Source organism: Suillus subaureus (genome assembly GCF_016647635.1).
Source record: "Suillus subaureus strain MN1 chromosome Unknown BJ212scaffold_12, whole genome shotgun sequence".
NCBI classification, from domain to species: Eukaryota; Fungi; Basidiomycota; class Agaricomycetes; order Boletales; family Suillaceae; genus Suillus; species Suillus subaureus.
Window position 1 is genome coordinate 784,275 of NW_024538568.1, and position 16,946 is coordinate 801,220.

The 16,946-nt window shown below is 48.1% G+C and overlaps 4 protein-coding genes across 4 annotated transcripts; 1 reads left to right on the forward strand and 3 right to left on the reverse strand.

The window, feature by feature from the left end:
- Positions 1-2,005: 2,005 nt before the first annotated feature.
- Positions 2,006-3,536, reverse strand: BJ212DRAFT_126985 (uncharacterized protein). Its single transcript, XM_041330833.1, has 5 exons — positions 3,338-3,536; positions 3,078-3,286; positions 2,808-3,025; positions 2,422-2,756; positions 2,006-2,365 (listed from the first exon to the last, which is right to left on the reverse strand). Exons 1-5 carry the CDS (start codon positions 3,425-3,427, stop codon positions 2,300-2,302), a joined length of 918 nt encoding a protein of 305 aa, XP_041194213.1. The 5' UTR covers positions 3,428-3,536; the 3' UTR covers positions 2,006-2,299.
- Positions 3,537-4,192: 656 nt separating this feature from the next.
- On the reverse strand, positions 4,193-12,199 carry BJ212DRAFT_1349086 (armadillo-type protein). Its single transcript, XM_041335447.1, has 10 exons — positions 11,806-12,199; positions 10,713-11,758; positions 10,376-10,665; positions 10,041-10,327; positions 6,581-9,987; positions 4,927-6,526; positions 4,716-4,875; positions 4,526-4,668; positions 4,384-4,475; positions 4,193-4,328 (listed from the first exon to the last, which is right to left on the reverse strand). Exons 1-10 carry the CDS (start codon positions 11,866-11,868, stop codon positions 4,286-4,288), a joined length of 7,131 nt encoding a protein of 2,376 aa, XP_041194214.1. The 5' UTR covers positions 11,869-12,199; the 3' UTR covers positions 4,193-4,285.
- Positions 12,200-12,884: 685 nt separating this feature from the next.
- On the forward strand, positions 12,885-15,394 carry BJ212DRAFT_1349087 (uncharacterized protein). The gene is made up of 7 exons (XM_041335448.1): positions 12,885-13,193; positions 13,324-13,782; positions 13,843-13,986; positions 14,038-14,561; positions 14,588-14,744; positions 14,807-14,990; positions 15,041-15,394. The coding sequence occupies exons 1-7, from the start codon at positions 12,921-12,923 to the stop codon at positions 15,130-15,132; spliced, it is 1,833 nt and encodes a 610-aa protein (XP_041194215.1). The 5' UTR covers positions 12,885-12,920; the 3' UTR covers positions 15,133-15,394.
- Positions 15,395-15,575: 181 nt separating this feature from the next.
- BJ212DRAFT_1576585 (uncharacterized protein) lies at positions 15,576-16,806 on the reverse strand (the record flags this gene model as incomplete). The annotated part of the gene is made up of 5 exons (XM_041342164.1): positions 16,588-16,806; positions 16,438-16,528; positions 16,086-16,380; positions 15,648-16,031; positions 15,576-15,613 (listed from the first exon to the last, which is right to left on the reverse strand). The coding sequence occupies exons 3-5, from the start codon at positions 16,363-16,365 to the stop codon at positions 15,576-15,578; spliced, it is 702 nt and encodes a 233-aa protein (XP_041194216.1). The 5' UTR covers positions 16,366-16,380; positions 16,438-16,528; positions 16,588-16,806.
- Between the last annotated feature and the right edge of the window lie 140 nt (positions 16,807-16,946).

Sequence of the window (16,946 nt, forward strand, 5' to 3'; positions counted from 1 at the left end):
CCATTGCTTAGCCTTCCAAACGTACACAGCATATAATATTCCAAGATAGCGCAACTAGATATTCTCAAGTCAGCACAACTTACCAATCATACTTGCTACGTACACCGAGATACAGAACAGTCATCAGGGACCAACGTTGCCTCTGCAACGAATTAACTGTATTTTCATGTTCTTTGGTGGGATTCTGCTCACCCAGAGCAGTTCGACCTATAAAACCATTCTTAGCGCGCTGGCGGCTCCGGTAACGTCATCAACTTACCTCTTGTCCGAGTGTTAGTGCTGCAAATGCCGTGAGTTGAATGCCAGTCGTTCATTGATACCACCTTACTCACCCCAATCGTACATCACTCCGGCAGAGGCGGCAACTACAAGACAGTAACCAATATTAGATTGAGATATCATCCGAATAGCCCTCCACGAACCTGCGAAATAGCTAGCTATGCGACTCGAATTGATAAACGGCCACCAGCTGGGATCATCTGAGACTAAAGTCATACTATGATTCGGGGATGGGTGCAAAGGAGCGGAAAACTTTGTGGGTATATGACAATGGTGTTCGTTCTAAATACCCGCCGTCCAGCGCTTGACTCTACCACCAAAATTGGCATTATAAGGATGATACACGTTCCCATCTTGATTCTTTATTGACCGAAGTATGGTCGTATGAGGTTGAGTGCAAAAGAGTAGCTAATCCAGTGCCATCAATGGCAACGCACTAGATTTTTTTTAGGTCACAAACCACAGGCGAAACCTTTGAACACCGCAAAAGACCGAAGAACTGTGTTATTTCTGCAATTTGTTCGCGTTGACACCATTCTCAAGATCTTCTTGTTACATTTGCATCGTCCAAGGAGTTCCATCAGTGAAATTGTGTAGCCCATCGGGCTATAACGCCAGAAGAATGCCAAAAACGGGATAAGGGCAGTTTGAGGGCAGTACAACTGTGATGAATCGAGCCAACACAAGACGTGGCACTGCACTATAAATCTATGACAGCGCAGTTGATGCAACGTTCAATTTGACGGCATCAGCCGCACTTCAGCGCTTCAGCTCCAACTTGGTTGCAGTTTGCACAGCCACATCCTGATTCTCGACTTTAAGTATCATTCATGATACCAATATTCCTAACCATTTATACATTATTTCGTTGCTGTCACCGATAAACTATACAAGCTGTACACATTCCCTTCCTCTCCTGACCCCATCCCAATACGACCACTTCAAAATAGTCTACGTAAACTGATCATAAATACAAGACCCTGGAGTGCTCTGCTCAGCTGTTTGATAACCACACAAGCACAAATGGAGTGATTGAACGTGATACTAGCACCATAGGCGCCAGTGACGTTGGAAACTTTGGTGTCTTGGATGTAAGGCTGACTATGAGTTCGAAGGGGAAAGTGAACGAGACGACGACGGAATAAGACGTATGGTTAGATAGCATGAAAATGACAAGACAAGTCGTTTGTGAGACTGAGACTTTCGTTGGGGTGTGCTTTGGAGCGGGGAATCAGCGCATGAAATTCTGCTGCTACGAAGCTGCATTTTCTCTGGACTTCTCTAAAGGTATCAGTGTACATGGGCTGTATATATACGTTTTCGGGTAGCCGACTAGGCCAGAATGAGAATAAGGAGCACATGGTGAACGGTCAAAGTAAGGGAATCGTGGAATCTGAGCACAAGGTAAGATAATCCGATGCGAGGAGTAGCGCTTTTCGCATCCGTGAGTCACGTGCTCGAGCGCCTTCGCTTTGAAGCGCGGTCGGTGCGTAAAGGATATACGATCCTTACATGGATTAGCATAGTTTTAGCAGAGTGAGTCGTGGGAGGGTAACTCGACTGAGGAACGACTCGAGTGGGGGAGAAGAGATGGGAGCGTCCACAAAGTCGTGGATGTCGACGAATTCGTGAGAGTTATTAATTCATTCAAATCGCGCGTACCTTTTTGCGAACTGCTGTAATTATAGTTCTTCGTAAATAGGAGGTGACTAACACTTGCATCTGATTCTGTTGGTATGATAATTCTAGATTTTGAAGGGCTGCTTTCATCTATGAAGTAATAGCTTGTCCGCATCCTATGAAGGTATAAAATCTGTCCCCGCGTACATGTCGCGGCTTATAACAAGCCACCGCTACAGGCGACTCTGGCGTCACATCCGAATCATTATGTCACTTTCAGCTTGGCCCGTACTTGTCCTGCAGTGTTCAAGTTGGTCTGCCTACATAATTCGTAGTACCTGTCCGTACCACATACTACAATACACAAAGAATCACAAAGAAGATAAGGTGGTAAAAGTATTCACCACCGCGCTGTAGATTTACACATGATGCGTCGCCACACTCTCGCTACAGGCGGCTCGTAATCCTGCAGGAATAACAATGAGCGAGGCTTTCCGAAACTGGGGAGAAATTGACAATTACCTCTTCCCATATAGGATCATCATAACCATCCTCATCAACGGGCTCCCAACCTGGACATCCATCTATCCAGCTATGTTGCGAATCAGCAAGCGTGATCAACCTGTCAGATGCTACAGGGGCAACATACAAATTATCGCCCGGCTCAGGGTCCGGTACGGGCAGACCACGCATATAACGTCGGATCAACGGGAGCTTTTGTTTTGCAGTGAAGAGTGGTGAAACGAAACCATCCTTGTCGGTGCCCTGGCGGAGGAAGTCCGAGTCCGAGTTGGACCACCATTCAAGGTCGAAGCCAACCTTCGACGGAAGAAGTGCCACAGAGACAATCTCTTCAACTTGATCATGGACATGAGCACGAGTCATGGATTGGAACAGAAAGCACATGCCTTTACTTGACAGATAGATAGACCATGCGCGGCACTTGTAGACCGATGGAATGATGAATAGACCATTGAGTTCTGGTATTCTGTATAGCACTTCGAGGACTTTATTACATGGAACGTGATACAGACGGGGCTTGTGCACGACGAGCACGGCACTTCGCTTGTTAGGGAGGTGCCTGAAACTCATCTTGAATGAAGCTTTCTTGAAGTTTTCTTTCTTGCTAGCAGACAGTCAGGACAATGATCCAACAAGATCCTCTCAATTACACTCACGCATCTGCCCCTGGATCAAAGGGCTGCTTCCTGGCACCCGCGGAGGTGATGATCATATCCTGTTCTACTGGATCCAACTCTGGCGGATAGTCTGACATCCTGAACCTCCCATCGACAGCATCGAGTAGGACTTGGAATTCTTGATCATAGATGTTGCCGAGGACAGTGAATCGTGTTGTATCAAGATCGAAACGGCCATACGATCCGACCTGCGTCATTCAATCAGCGTGCCCATTCTACGTCAACGCGATATCACTGACTTTGATTGGGTTCTCTGGATCCCAGTTACCAAAGAGGCCTGAGGTAGTTTGCCTCATGAGGTCGATATATTTTCGCTCTGCTCTCACCATGGTTGTACGTTGTCAACTCGGGTAGCGATAGTGGTCAGAGGGCAAGCAGATTGGCGCCAACGCCGTAGTACGTAAATTTGGTGTACAACTGTTGTTCTGCCCACGTGCAGCTGTGTCACACTCTCTTCTCTACCATCCTGTACAGAGACTGCTGAGGCTACTACCATATCATATGTTTATGTTTTGGGTAATGCTTTTTACGCACGACCCAGGTATAAACATCGGGATGCCTTGTAGCTTGCTACAGCTGATCACCTACCAGCATCGACACCAAGGACTTACTATTCAAATAACCAGAGTGCGAAGGCACACCACCGCCAAATCCTATATGCATGCGCCTCAGGATCACCCACTGCTATTAGCAACAATCGCCCTTCACGGATGTGCAACTCCACTACCGGATACGCTGGTTAAACACTGCTTCTGATCTGGTCGGTTTCCACTTCGTGGGATGGTACGCGTTCTCCCGTGACTTGGAGGAACCTGAACATATAAATCGAGTTTACTAGGAACTCAGGGATTCGGAAATAGCTATCGACAATCGGGTACATGAAACTCAATAATCATAATATGCGAGCACAGAATATGGCGCACGCGATGGGTGGAGCATGTCGGACTACCTGTGCTTTTAGGAACGGCATGACAGTACTAGGTACCTCGCAGGAGAACTCGCTTTCATGTCTGAGCAATGTCCAGGGTGATCTCCTTCCATATTACCGACATCAATCAAGTAAATTGTGGCTCCTCGCTTCCAAGAACAGGTAGAAAGAAATAACAAGTAACTCAATTGAGTGTATAAGCAACAAATGTAAGGAATCTATGATATATTATTGATGACTCGGATGAATGGCGTCGATGCTACTCTCCCTCTTTTCGTCTCTTTAGCCTCCCTCTACTGTCGCTGTAAATTGACGTCCGATTTAGTCTGTGAATAAACAGCTCTTTGTAACACTTACGCAAAGGCACGGTTCTTTCTCTTCCGGCTTTCCTTCTTGCCCACATTTCGAGCTAATTTGCGTTTGGCAGCAGCTTCTGGGTTGGTAGTGGCCTGCTCGAAGTCATGAGCACCAAGTGCAAGATGAATAGAACCCAACCCACCTTCGTGGCCCGCGCCACTCGTCTTTCTTGCTGGATGCTGGATGCTCCCTGCCTGATGCGGTTGTACGTATTGGCAAAAATCGTCGTGCCAACTTTGTTTTGAAGCAAGTCGAGAAGTTCCGTGGCCGTAACTTTCAACTCCTCTGCAATGCAATGAATATATGAGCAACTTGATAAGCGATGTGCATACCCATTCCGGCATCCCGGATTGTATCGTCCTCTGTTATCCGATAGACAGGTGTAAGGATGTGTGGCAAGAACCGCTCCAGTTGAGTGCCCTCCATGTGAGACGCCATAGCAGCAAAGAAGCGCAGAATCGACAAGGGAGCCAACGACCAGGTTGTTTGATTCTGAAACAGAAAGTCAGGGAAAGTTAAATAAATGGCTTTAACCGAACTCACAGAAGTATTACCGCGATTCCGCCGTGCGATGTGGGCTGAGCGAGTCTGATACGACAGTTTGGAGAAGAGCCAAGGTAGAGGATCCTGAGAGAATTTTCCTCGGCTCATTTGCGTAGGTTTTGGTTGTTCAGCGGAGCCATCGCTCTCACCACCATCTGAGTCCGTCTCAGCTGTGTCGTTGGTATTAATCCCGAAGGGAGAGGAAGAGGGGACAGTGCAAAACAATTTTCCGACGAAAAAAAGGTTCTTCACAATCTGTAGACCAAGAGGTGCATCGAGATTGGAGCTCTTCAACTGTGTGCATAGTTTTCCTGCAATATCTTTCATCAACTGGAGGGTAAGATATGGACTCTCGAGGGTGGGAGTGGGGCCGTAAAATGCGAAGAACACGCCCAACAACCGACAAGCTGCTGAGCGTACCCAAGCGTGCGGAAAAAGAAGGTAAGGGACGAGTTTGTCCTGGATGCTTTTCACCGCATCAAGCGTATGCTCAGGTAAGGTCTGCAGGAGTTTCGAGACAGTAACTAATGCCTGGTATGGCGGTTGCCATTCCACGTCAACGTCCATGTCTTCTCCATCGTCATCCAACAGGGTCAACGACTGGATGCTGTCGTCCAAGATCTGCTGAACATCGGCAAACAGGGCAGCAGCATGGGGGGAAGCTTCCCGTTGTAAAGCGTCAATGATGAGCCCATATACCTGCACCGCAACTGCCCTAAGTTTTGCCTGTCCTTGTTGACTGGTCCATGCATGCAGATGACCAACGAAAACCTTTCTCTCCTCCTCTCCCAACCTTTTGATCAAGCTTTGGAGGACTGATGCAGAAGATTCTCTGCAAGACTTATCCTCGTCGTTGGCAAGACAAAGTACAAGGGCAACGAAGATCATCTCCGCGTGTTTTGCTAGCAATGCAGAGTCGAACTTGTTTACAAGAGCGCCCAAGAGTTCGAGGACACTTGAACGTCCTGACGCATGTTCATACGAAAGATTGCGGGCAAAGAAACCGAGGGTGGTTTGCAGTCTCCCAGAGCCTTGAGGATAGTCGAGGAGAAATTGAAGGAGAAGGGACCGAGCAGACTCGCGAGTCTGTGTTGCTTGTGACGTGACCAAGATAGCGGATACATCAGCCATAACGTCGTAAAGCTCAGGCACAATCAGTCGTCGTGCCACAATAGCTCTCAGTAACGCAAAGACGGTGCTCTGCCTGTCGGGGTCCTCGAGGTAGGGTGAAACAAATTCGATCAGGAAGAGTAGATCTTTCTCTTTGACCTGGGCGCCTTCGCACTCTCGTAGTATAGTTGCCAGAGCCTTGAGACCAGCTTGAGCAACTTCGGACTCCACACTACCAGTAGAACGGACGATAGCGAGTATTTGACGGGCAATGACTGGTGCAGACGATGAAACTGACTTGAGTGGACATTGGAGGATGCTGGCCGATGCCTTGAAAGAAGCAATAAGGACTGGTTCCGAGGATGAATAAAGAGCATTTCCGATGAGCTTTACAAGCGGATCCAAACGATTGATGATCTGCTTGTCCTGAAAGTCAAATCGAGAGCGTCGGAATGCAGTATTGAAGAGCTCCAAACCGAAGACGACAAAACTGCGAAGACCGATGAGTGAAAAAGATACGGCGAATACGTGATACGAGACTCACCGGAAAGAATTATTCGTATAATGGTCAGTGTCCGTAACGATTTGGCGTTGTCGCTGGACGATAGCATCAGGTTTTTTGATAGTCTTGCTCGCTTTGGGCTTTGGGGCTTCCTGCAAGAATTTGGCATTTTGACTGATCAGGGTGTGGCACAGAACCAAACATTCAGCAGGCGTAAGCCTTGCATTGCTATTGAGTCCACTGGCAATACGTCTGAGAACTTCGTCAACCTGCTGCAGGATTTTCAAAGAACCCGTCTCTGCAACGATAGAGCGCAGCGGCAGGAGGAGCGCACTGGTGCGTTTGGGAGAAACGTATCGAGCTGCCAACCCGAAGCAATCGAGTCCCTTGGAAGAGCTACTGCGTACTTCACGCATTTTCGTCCGGAAGTCTTCGTGTTGCACATCCTTTCCTGACTCTCCAAAAATCACTTCAGCGGAGACATGTGCAATATCGGAGACACAGTCGTCCAGATCTTGAATGGCAGGGTCATTGCTACCCTGCGCAGATGTGACATGGGTAAGCACTGCGTGGAATACAAATGCTAGAATGTGTAGTTGTGGTCCACGCAAGAGTGCTGCGCGGAGCTCCCGCAACAAGACAGCCAGATATGGGGAGCCCAGTGCGACAGCTATCCTGCAGATCGTATCTCGCACGAGGTCGCGAGTATCTTGTGACTTGCTACGCAATATCTGACTGAGGGTTGTTAGGAGCCTGCCTACTTGCAGATCTCGGGAGGCAGAGGGTAAATGCAAGGCAACCTTAGCAATGCCCATCGATATCGGAATACGAAGGGAGTCCTCTGTCTCGTCGCGATTAGAGAGGTAAGCCAAAAGCGAAGGCAGAAGGCGGGTATGAACAGCATCGGCAATTTTTTTGGTATCCTGTTTATCAGCTGAGGGAATGGGCAACGAATCCTCTACCAACCCCTCGTGATCGCTGTTTGCAGTGTCATCTGCGGATGTATCAACTTGTTGAACTACTTCTTCGACAGAAAAGTGGAAGTTTTCAAGGATCGCAACCAAAGCACGAACATAAACCCGGACGCCTTCACTCTTGTCTTTTGATGCCCGGATGTACTTGTGCACGAGGGACGAGTATGCACTCCACCCAAGGTGTTTCGCAATGCGTCCAGCCGAATTGATCGCTTCTGAGACGAGGAGATGATCAAGTGAGGCTGTTGGTACAATATAATGTTCAACGAGCGGAAGGAAGACTTCAACTAGGGTTCTACTGCGCATGATCCCCTCGTCACAGTACTCGGCAAGGCGTCTCAAAGCTCTTGTGCGACGATGAATTTGTATGTGATGGATATTGCTGAAGAAACTAGCTTCCTTGTCACCACCAGCAAGGAGTGGACGCATCTCCTGCAGGGAGGAGACCCTGTCACATTTTGACACTGCGTACGAGATAACACCAAGCGACTCTGCACGGACAAGCTCGTGCTTGGATTTCAAGGCGTTTTTCAATGCCGGAAGGGTAGTTCGCATGAGAAGCACTTCGAATTCTGAATTTGATGGATCGCATGTAAGGTCGATGAAACGCCTGATTGTGAAAGCGGCGTTATTGCGGATGGCTAACTCGTCGGCGTCCTGCACAAAATAAAGGGCATTCGAAAGGACAGGGAGCCATTCACGGCATGATAACGCAGCGTACTTCTGCTCATTGAGCAGCATGAATGCGGTTAACCGACGATTAAAGTCGGGTTCATCAATTCGCTTTGACGAGCAGGCATTGAGTGATTCAAGCAGACTTGCAAGTTCTTGAATACTCGGATTAATCACTGAGAGCTGATTAAAAGCTGAGGTGAGGGCGAGTCGAGAGGCGGTGAAGCGAAGCGACATAAAGAGCTGCGAAAGAAGCTCATATGTCTTCGAGAATTCGACAGAGGAGGAATTTGACAGCTCGGTCAGGAGAGGGAATATATGGCCGAGGGTGCTGAGAAGTTTGACTTTGATTTTCTCAGATATGATTCTGCTGGATTTGCGCAGCAAAGGGGAGAGAAGGCCGAGAAGAGTCAAGGCCTGCGTAGAATCTTCAGCGTAACGAGCGACCTCCGAAAGTATACTGATTTGGCGTTGAGTGATTGGACTCGAAAGCACTGCATCGGCCTTCGTGCGCTCGACCAAAGTTGTAAGGTTCTTGAGCAACTGCGATATATGTGGCTGAATTAGAAGATCCAAAAGTTTACTGTCGTCCGCAGAATACGACAGCAGGCGCTCCACGATATCGAAGACTCTGTTGATCACTGCTGGCTTGACATTAACCGCCACAAGGCAGTCGAGAACTTTTGGCAGTACACGGGAGTCGTGTTGTACGAGATGGATCGAATAGTCTGGCTGACTAGTCCAAACATAGAACAATTCCAGGAGCGCGGATGGGGCTTGAGTATTTTCTTGATCCAATAACTCCAGACGTGGAGCCACAATAGCGGGAAATGATGCAGAGAGATAGGACGTGAAGTCGAATTCGACGGGGCAGCGAAAGAAATCGGCAAGCCGCTTGAGACCTTGTTGCCTCAAAGAACGTAAAACTCTGGAATTCAATACCTCTCCGGACTCGCTCTCCTCTTCGTCCGCTTCATCATCCACCTGCTCATCCGCATCGACTGCCGTCACATTCGACAAATGATTCTGAGCATTAGCAACTATATCAAGTGTGGTCCCGAGTAGAGCCGGCCAATATGCGGTTAATCTCGACCCAAGGTTCTTCAGCACGTCGCCCAACAAAGTCAGGTAACCAGACTGTTGCTTCAACGAGATGTCTGGGGAAATAGGGCGCGGAGAGAAGAGGTTGTCCTGGTGAGCATGGCTGTCCGATCGCATTGGGTTCAACATCAGATCCACTAGAAGATGGAGTTCCTCGTCTGTGCATCCTGCCAGTGCTGTCAGCACGGCAGCTCGGCGATCACTGCCTCTAGAGCGACCCTTCTTTTCCAACATAAGGCCATACAGCAGACGAACGATGATATCCACTACTTGGGGCCGGTCCTTGATCTCTACCGATGACATATGCAAAGACGTCAACTCGTCTCTCCATTTAGTTTCGTCGAGTAGTAGACCCAACTTCGACTCGTGATGCTGGAGGTGGGGCGACTTATACGCGAGCAAACAGGATAAAGACACCGTTTGCAGTGCCCGATCTGGATAGGATAGGAGGGAGCGGTACAGTTCTCGAAGAGTACCTGTGGAGTGCAAAGCCTTTGGATTGCTGAACTTGCTGAACAGCGTCAACCACGCCTGAAGCTTATATTTCGGTAATCGTGATGGAGCATCCGGGCCTGCGATTGAGATGAAGTACGTCACTAACTCGCGGTTATGTTTTTCCGCCAGAGATGTGCATTGTCCGAGAGTAAGGAGGATCTGAGCTTCGAACGTGACAGGATCAAACCGATCAGACGATTTTTGTTCCTATGCCCCATCGTTAATAGGAGGCTAGCTAAAGCGCTAGCTAGAAGACTTACTGAAATGATAATTTTGCGGTGGTGATATTTATCTAGCCAACTTACAGCGGCACCCCGAACACGATGTGCGGTGGGGTCTCTCCAAGATCGCTCGTCTTCCCAAGGATCCATGTCATTTTGATCATCCTTGGTAGCAGTCAGCCACTCAGGAATTTGATTGGCTCCCTCGGGTTGTTGTAGCTCCGAGAATACGATATTCCAGACGACATCACCAAACTTCTGGGCTAAAGAAGAGAGAGCTTGTGACGCTGGGGACCATATCGGTCGTAAGTTGACCTTCAGTTGAGCTAATATGACATCAGCGAAGTGCTGCGTAAATGGAATAGTATACATACAAACGAGCCACCGGACGCAGATATCAACGGAAAGTGAATCATCATCTCTCACGACCTGGTATAATCTGCCTATTCGAAGAACGCGCTCGCGCACGCCATGCATGTCAAGGGACACTTCGTCGCCCTGCAGACAGCGCTTCAGTGCCTCGTGTTCCGCGGGAGAAGATTTAACCATCTTCGATGTCAATAACCCCAACACATTTGAACGCAATGGCCGAGAAGGGTAGAGTAACCGTGATTGCAGACGGGAATATATTTGAGTGATTAGAAGAGACTGAGATGAAGAAGGGCTATCTCGTGTCAGCAAGAATAAACCAGAATAAGGTCATGGAATTACCATGTTTCGAGAAGTGCGACTAGACCTATCAATACTTTGTCAGACCACGACCAATGCTCTACGATCTCCATCATCCAGGCGGACAGATCCACTTGCGTTTCCCAGGAAGCTGACTTGCATCGAGACAAAGCTTGCATGCATGTTCCGATCACCCAGGCCGCATTGGCATGTGATGCTTGCCAATTCGCCTCGGGTGTCGTCGTGTTCAGTGCGCGTTCAATGATGGGGACCAACAAGGGCGCCAATGAGTCGACGAATATGGAGAGACTCATGATGTCGTACAAGTCATCCACCGACTCGTCACTGATTTCCCAGTTAGATAAGTAGATTTGTATCCAGCTATCAACGCTTCGTCTCCAGACGATATCGACCTCACCCAGCTTCCCAGAATGTTGCAGAGACGCGAGAAGACGTAACGTGAGGGTGGGCTCCGCCTGGAGGAGGCCAGAGGTTGCCTTGAGAAGGGCGGGTAGCCCGACAAGCTTCCAACCGCCCCATCCTAGCTCCGCGAGGACACCACAGAGCATCAAGCCGAATGAAGGAACACCAAGAGCCCGAGCGACAAATGCACGTCCTGGCCCTGTGGACATCGACATGTCGCCAGCAGTGAGGAGTGAAGATGCAAAATTCAAGATCTCGGAATGCAGAGGCACATCAAGCGGTAGTGACGCCAGTCTCGAGGCCAGCTGTGTTAGATGGTTTGCTACGGGTGCAAAGTTCAACGGATGCGCAAGACTGAGAAACAATGACGACATACAGGACAGTCGCGATCCTTGACGAACTGCACAGATGACAGACGTGATTTGCATGGCACGTTGAAGATGCTGGTGGTTTGTGTCGTCAGCCTGCGACACAGCACAGAAGCGATCAACGATCAAGCTGGCAACAATCGAAAAGTGTTCCGGGCCATTACAGTGGTGAATCAAGGCGGTTAGTACACGCCGCAGGAGAGTATACGTCAACTCGGGGTGATCACTTGTCAGGTGACAGTCGATGAGAGAGGCCATGGATGATCCTGCACTGGTGTGCAAGGTTTGGGAAACAGACTGCAGGCTCATTAGAATTAGCAACTAAAAGCAAGCAGCGCACGCACTTTGCACGCGAAGATCATCATCCACGCGCTGGCATCCTCGACGCCTTCCAAATTCTGTGCCATCAAAATCACAGCTCTCTCCCTCGCAACGCTCTTCAGCCGCCGGAGAACGGAACCCCACACCTCGGCTGCGGCGCGCTGAACATCAGAATTGCAGGTTGGAAGTACCGCGCGAAAAGAAGACCATGTCTGGTCCAAAAGATCGAGATTGATTGACGGTACGAGAAGATACCTGAATAGTCCTGACAGTGTTGCCAGGAGAGCTGTAAGGGAAGGTGCTGATATAGGTCGTGGCAGAAGTCGCAAGAGGACCTCTAGCAAATCCACGTATGACGGAGCAAGAGTGGTTCGTAGATCGTGAGCCAGCTTATTCAGGAGGCTAAGAAGTTGTGCGGTTAGAGAATATTAAATCATTTATTAAGATGAGGGCCGTACTCGAGTAGAGCTATTAAAGCTTCATTGTCTGATGCATCCAAAGCACCATTCCATAAGGCAATAATCTCCTTCCAGTTATGCAAGAGTATGGGCATAGATATTGAGAGTGAGTCAACCTTGTTCGCGAACTGAACAAACGCTGGGGAAAGATTGAGTTGGCGCCATTGTTGAAGAGCTAGGTAAAAGTGGGATTCGTTGTCCTGGACCTGTTTGAGCAATCCAGGTGAACCGATTGAACCAACCTCGAACTCACCGAGATGTCATGATCGAACTTCGTAAGGTCAAGAGCAGATGGTAGATGGACCTCCTTGAGGACTTTTCTTGTAAGATTGGTGCTAATAGATGCACGGTCAATCAGAGAAACGAGCTCGACAAAGTTTGAAGCACCTTGAATCGGTTCACGCGGGGAAGCGCACTAGTTCCCTCAAAGTCCAAGCCTGAATCCGAGTCTGAATCCATGGCATACAAAATATCACAACGGACGGTCAGCAAAAAATATGGCACTACCGGTTACGAGGACAGGAAGTGGTCATGAGGTGTAGCTGTTTCGGCTGGCTTTCGTTTACTCCTCAAAATTTGCGATTTCGAAAGGGTTGTTTGGATCAGAAGCTTTTGCCAAACAATCCCATCTAGGTACAACTTCTGTTATACAAATCCCAGTTGTTTCACGCACAACCGGGATGTCCGAAGAGTCGGCTTTGAGTGCCATACTCGAAGAAATTCTCCAGGCGCACATATCATCATCAAATGACCCATCTTACGAGAGTGCTAAAGCAAAACTTGCACAAGAACGCAGATGTCTGGGCCGCAATTCACGCATGGTAAAGGTCCTCAGTTATGAAAAGCTCGTTTTAGTCCTAGCGCTCGTGCTTCTCCCCCTTGGTCGTCACTTTCGTGAGCGGCGGGAGTTTTCTGTCGTTTGGCTGGAGAAATCTATTGGTACGGTGATGGGGGTGGGTTTCTTTATTGTTTGGTGCTAATACCACTGTTCATCGTGTTATAAAGCTTTACCTTCGATTTATTGTGTCGCAGGCTGAGACCATGAAAAAATTGGCGTCCAATGATGATTTTCCCGATTATAAGACTGTGGACACCACCCTGGAACAGGCTACTGCTGATGGTCCTGAGGGCGCTGAAGCTCAGAAACAAATTGCCCTGTGGAAAACTCAGATCACTAACTCACAGGGCGCATCAGACATTGCAGTTTTCAATGATGTGTTTTATAATATCAGCAATCATGCTAAGGATGCATTTGCGCACATTCACACTGACATAGGTGAGAAGACTGGCGCATACTTGGATGCTTTGAATGACTACCGCTTCAATATCGTAAAATTCTTGCGAGCAAAATGGTTGGAAGGGAGCAGCGACACTATCGAGGCCGATGACATCATGCGACGATATGACAGAATAACAGCTCGTATTGCCGTGTGGTTGTCACCTCAGGATATTACAGGCAATATACCTATTCCCCTGTTGTCTGCTTGGTTGCTGGATTATGCATGGTCATCGCTCAATGCTGTGAAGGAAGGTTTCATTGAAGTATGTGGTTCTCTATCTATCACCAGTCTCTATGTTCAGTACCATGCTAACTAACACCAGATCTGCAGGTGGTTTGAGCCCCTTCTCGACTATTACCCTTTTGTTCGCGCCAAGAGTCACGATATGGACGATAATAGTGAAGTTATGGTGTACAATGTGGTAAACCATGTAGTAAGGATCTATGCACCAGACGCAGATTTGCAGGTATGATAAGTGCATGTATCACAAGCTGCTCGCTAACGATTGCCGTGGAAGCTATGTCATTTCTTATGGGAGCATCGAAACACTCTAATCTTCCACCTTCACAACACGATGTCAACAATCAGCGAGAAGGAGATTCAACAGGACCGTCCAAAAGACATTATGCAGATCGATAATGCTTTTGACAAACTTCCAGGAGATGAGAAACAAGCGTTCAAGCAGCTCGTTGCATCAGTGAAGAATGTTTCAAAAGGGGGCTTACACTGTATCCGGGGCAGTGGTGCCTATGCCATGCGCGTCACGAAATGGGACTGGCGGAACAAAACACTGAAGAACTCGAAGCGTGATATCGAACCCTTGGTCAAGGCAGTATTTCTTGAATTACGCAAAGCAAGGGGGTACAGAACCGTAATCTTGGCGGATTCCGTCGTCGCTGGCCTCAGAAAGCAACTCGAAGATGTTCTCGTTTCAATGATGAAACCGAACTTTCATATTCGACTTGGTGGCAAATTTGCGACGAGCGAAACATGGCAGTGGTGGGATGGCATAGAGATTCCCAAGGATACCACTCCCATTACGTCCGCTAATATAGACGGATCTTCAGGTCGAAGCTACAACAGATTCAGCTAGAGCAGCGGGATCAGGATGCGATAACAGACCTCGTCACATATGTCGAACATATGGCTTGTGCTCAGGGAACAACTGCAAAGGACAGCCCGTTGAATTCGGAGGTTGCCAAGGCGTTGGACACCCTTGTACATGTAAGTACTCGATAGCCTACCGAAGGAACAGATTCCCTCCATGTAACTGACATGTGCATCAGGCTCTCAAGTCCAGCAGTACTCATCTCCATAACTCCAGCATGGCGGCGGATCCAGATTTGTCTCGCGACATCAGGGCGGCCGTTCATCTCAAGATTCCCAGAACAAAGGACCATGTTGACGCAAAAACTACTCTAGAGTCCCAGATTTCCGGTCCTTCTTCAAAACGTCAGCGAACATTTACTGGTTCGTGCTCTGTGTTCCACTGAATGCTCCATCTCATTTTTGATATCTAGTCTCTGGATCGCCTACCGCAATGAAGAAAAGGGCCCACAGCTCTCCCGCTCGAAACTCTGCCATTTCTGATGACGAGGATATCATCGGTTGACTTCTGTATTGTGTTTGATTCCTCCTGCGTATTCGCTGTTTTGTCAGGGTTTCTCTGCATGTTCTTGTATAACTCACCGCTGTACCTAATCACGCATCATACCTCACAGTTTCTTTATTTTCCTGATCATGCAGAATTGCGGCGAGTCTGATCCCGCCCCTTTGAGATCAAAGAGAGAACGGCAGCAGTACTTGTTACTTACCTGAAGTCTATGCAGTATATGAACGGAACTTGAAATTGAAATTTGATGCATTATGTGAAGTCCGTTGATATTCGTTCGACGAAGAAATCCGCCATGTGTTGGAGTTTGTTGGCCGTGTAATGTGCTTTCCCTCACTTTCTGACCATTTGATAACGCTATTTAGAAGAACACAGATCTTTGATATATTAACCACAAGTTGTATGCAGTACAAGTACAAGTGTGGTTATACATATCGACGATCTTAGTCGTGTGCCATGTTGAGCTGTGCTACCAGGTTCTCTGTATGGCGAATTAGTCATAACAAGTCACAAACGAGTGCACCTAACGAAAGACAGTTCGAAATACAGAAAAATTAAAGTATCAAAGGTGACAAAAATGGGAACAACGGTAAGGTGAAGGTAAGAATAACCGAGCAAAACTAGTAGGCAATGGCTTGGGGCGGACTGCTCTGTTGGAGGGGTACACATCGACCACATAGTTCCATCTACGCAGTAAGCAGGTGGAGGAGCCTCAAGATCCATGTCAGTTGGGGACAGTTCGCCCTTGTATATACTAGAGCGATTGGAGCGTGGTGGTGCGCACAGCGGGGAGAGCTGACACTTCGGAGCGGGGGGTACATATAATTGTGTCGGGTCTGGGTCCGAAAAGTCCCAAGAACCATCATCTTGCTGGTGAGCCACTCGCATCGGTTTCCGCACTGAAACAAAGACCATAAGGATGATATTTTTCTTTTGAGCAGCGGGAAACTTACTGAAACTGAACTTGGACTCGGTCGAGGGTCGAGTATTATCTGATGTGAAGATGCGCCGCATGCGGGGGGAGGGAGCCGCATCAACCTCATCAGCTGGTCCGCGACGCAGGCGCAGGAGAAGCCATGTGATGAGTACAAAAAGGAATACACCGACAACGCCAACGGTCACGGCTATGGCTACAACATGCCCATCTGTCGGAGGACCGAAGTCAAGGCCCGTCTCGGTCTCAGTGGGAGAGATGGCAGTATCGGTGGGACTTGCGTCATTGTTGAAAGACATAAATAGTGCTTCAATCTATGATTGACCTGTGGTTCACTACTCGTAAGGTATTATTCAGTATGAATGACTCACTGGATGTAAAGTGGTAAGTTGTACAACGGACAATTTTCGGACACAAGTTGACAACGAGTGGGGATAGAAACAGTCAACGGAGTGGAATTATCTGTTTATTAAAAGTGAGTTGACTGCCAGCATGCTCCCGAATGTCGTATAAGCACATACGGTTTGACTATATGCTGTATTAGGTCTAGTAGTCAATGATTTGACTGACCACTTGACAAGTCGCGAAGCGTGATATAATCCTGCCTGGATGCAAAGGTAAAGGAGCGACGAGTGGATGTGGTGAGAAATCAAGAGACTTACGCCATGTCTTGATTGAGGCTCTTGTTATAAGCGCATTTTTCTCCTAGCTTCCGTGCTTCGATCGAAGATCAAATTGGGTTAGTGTGCGAATTAATTACTTAATGTACTTAATGTTTTTCCATTTCGCAAGATTTTTCATTTGGATTTATCTTCACGTGACTCCAAACTTCCAAGTTTCTTGATCTCGCAGAGACAAGTACGAGAATATCGTTAGCATC

Bases quoted from the DNA above. Each gene is read 5' to 3' on its own strand.
- BJ212DRAFT_126985 (XM_041330833.1), bottom strand. From the start codon at position 3,427: ATGGTGAGAGCAGAGCGAAAATATATCGACCTCATGAGGCAAACTACC. The intron at 3,026-3,077 runs GTGAGTGTAATT...ACTGTCTGCTAG, and splicing joins TTTGATCCAGGGGCAGATGC to CAAGAAAGAAAACTTCAAGA. The intron at 2,757-2,807 runs GCATGTGCTTTC...TCCATGATCAAG, and splicing joins TATCTATCTGTCAAGTAAAG to TTGAAGAGATTGTCTCTGTG.
- BJ212DRAFT_1349086 (XM_041335447.1), bottom strand. From the start codon at position 11,868: ATGGCACAGAATTTGGAAGGCGTCGAGGATGCCAGCGCGTGGATGATG. The intron at 10,666-10,712 runs GTAATTCCATGA...GACACGAGATAG, and splicing joins GTCGCACTTCTCGAAACATG to CCCTTCTTCATCTCAGTCTC. The intron at 6,527-6,580 runs GTGAGTCTCGTA...CGGTCTTCGCAG, and splicing joins TATACGAATAATTCTTTCCG to TTTTGTCGTCTTCGGTTTGG.
- BJ212DRAFT_1349087 (XM_041335448.1), top strand. From the start codon at position 12,921: ATGTCCGAAGAGTCGGCTTTGAGTGCCATACTCGAAGAAATTCTCCAG. The intron at 13,783-13,842 runs GTATGTGGTTCT...AACTAACACCAG, and splicing joins TGAAGGAAGGTTTCATTGAA to ATCTGCAGGTGGTTTGAGCC. The intron at 14,562-14,587 runs GTCCGCTAATAT...ACGGATCTTCAG, and splicing joins AAGGATACCACTCCCATTAC to GTCGAAGCTACAACAGATTC.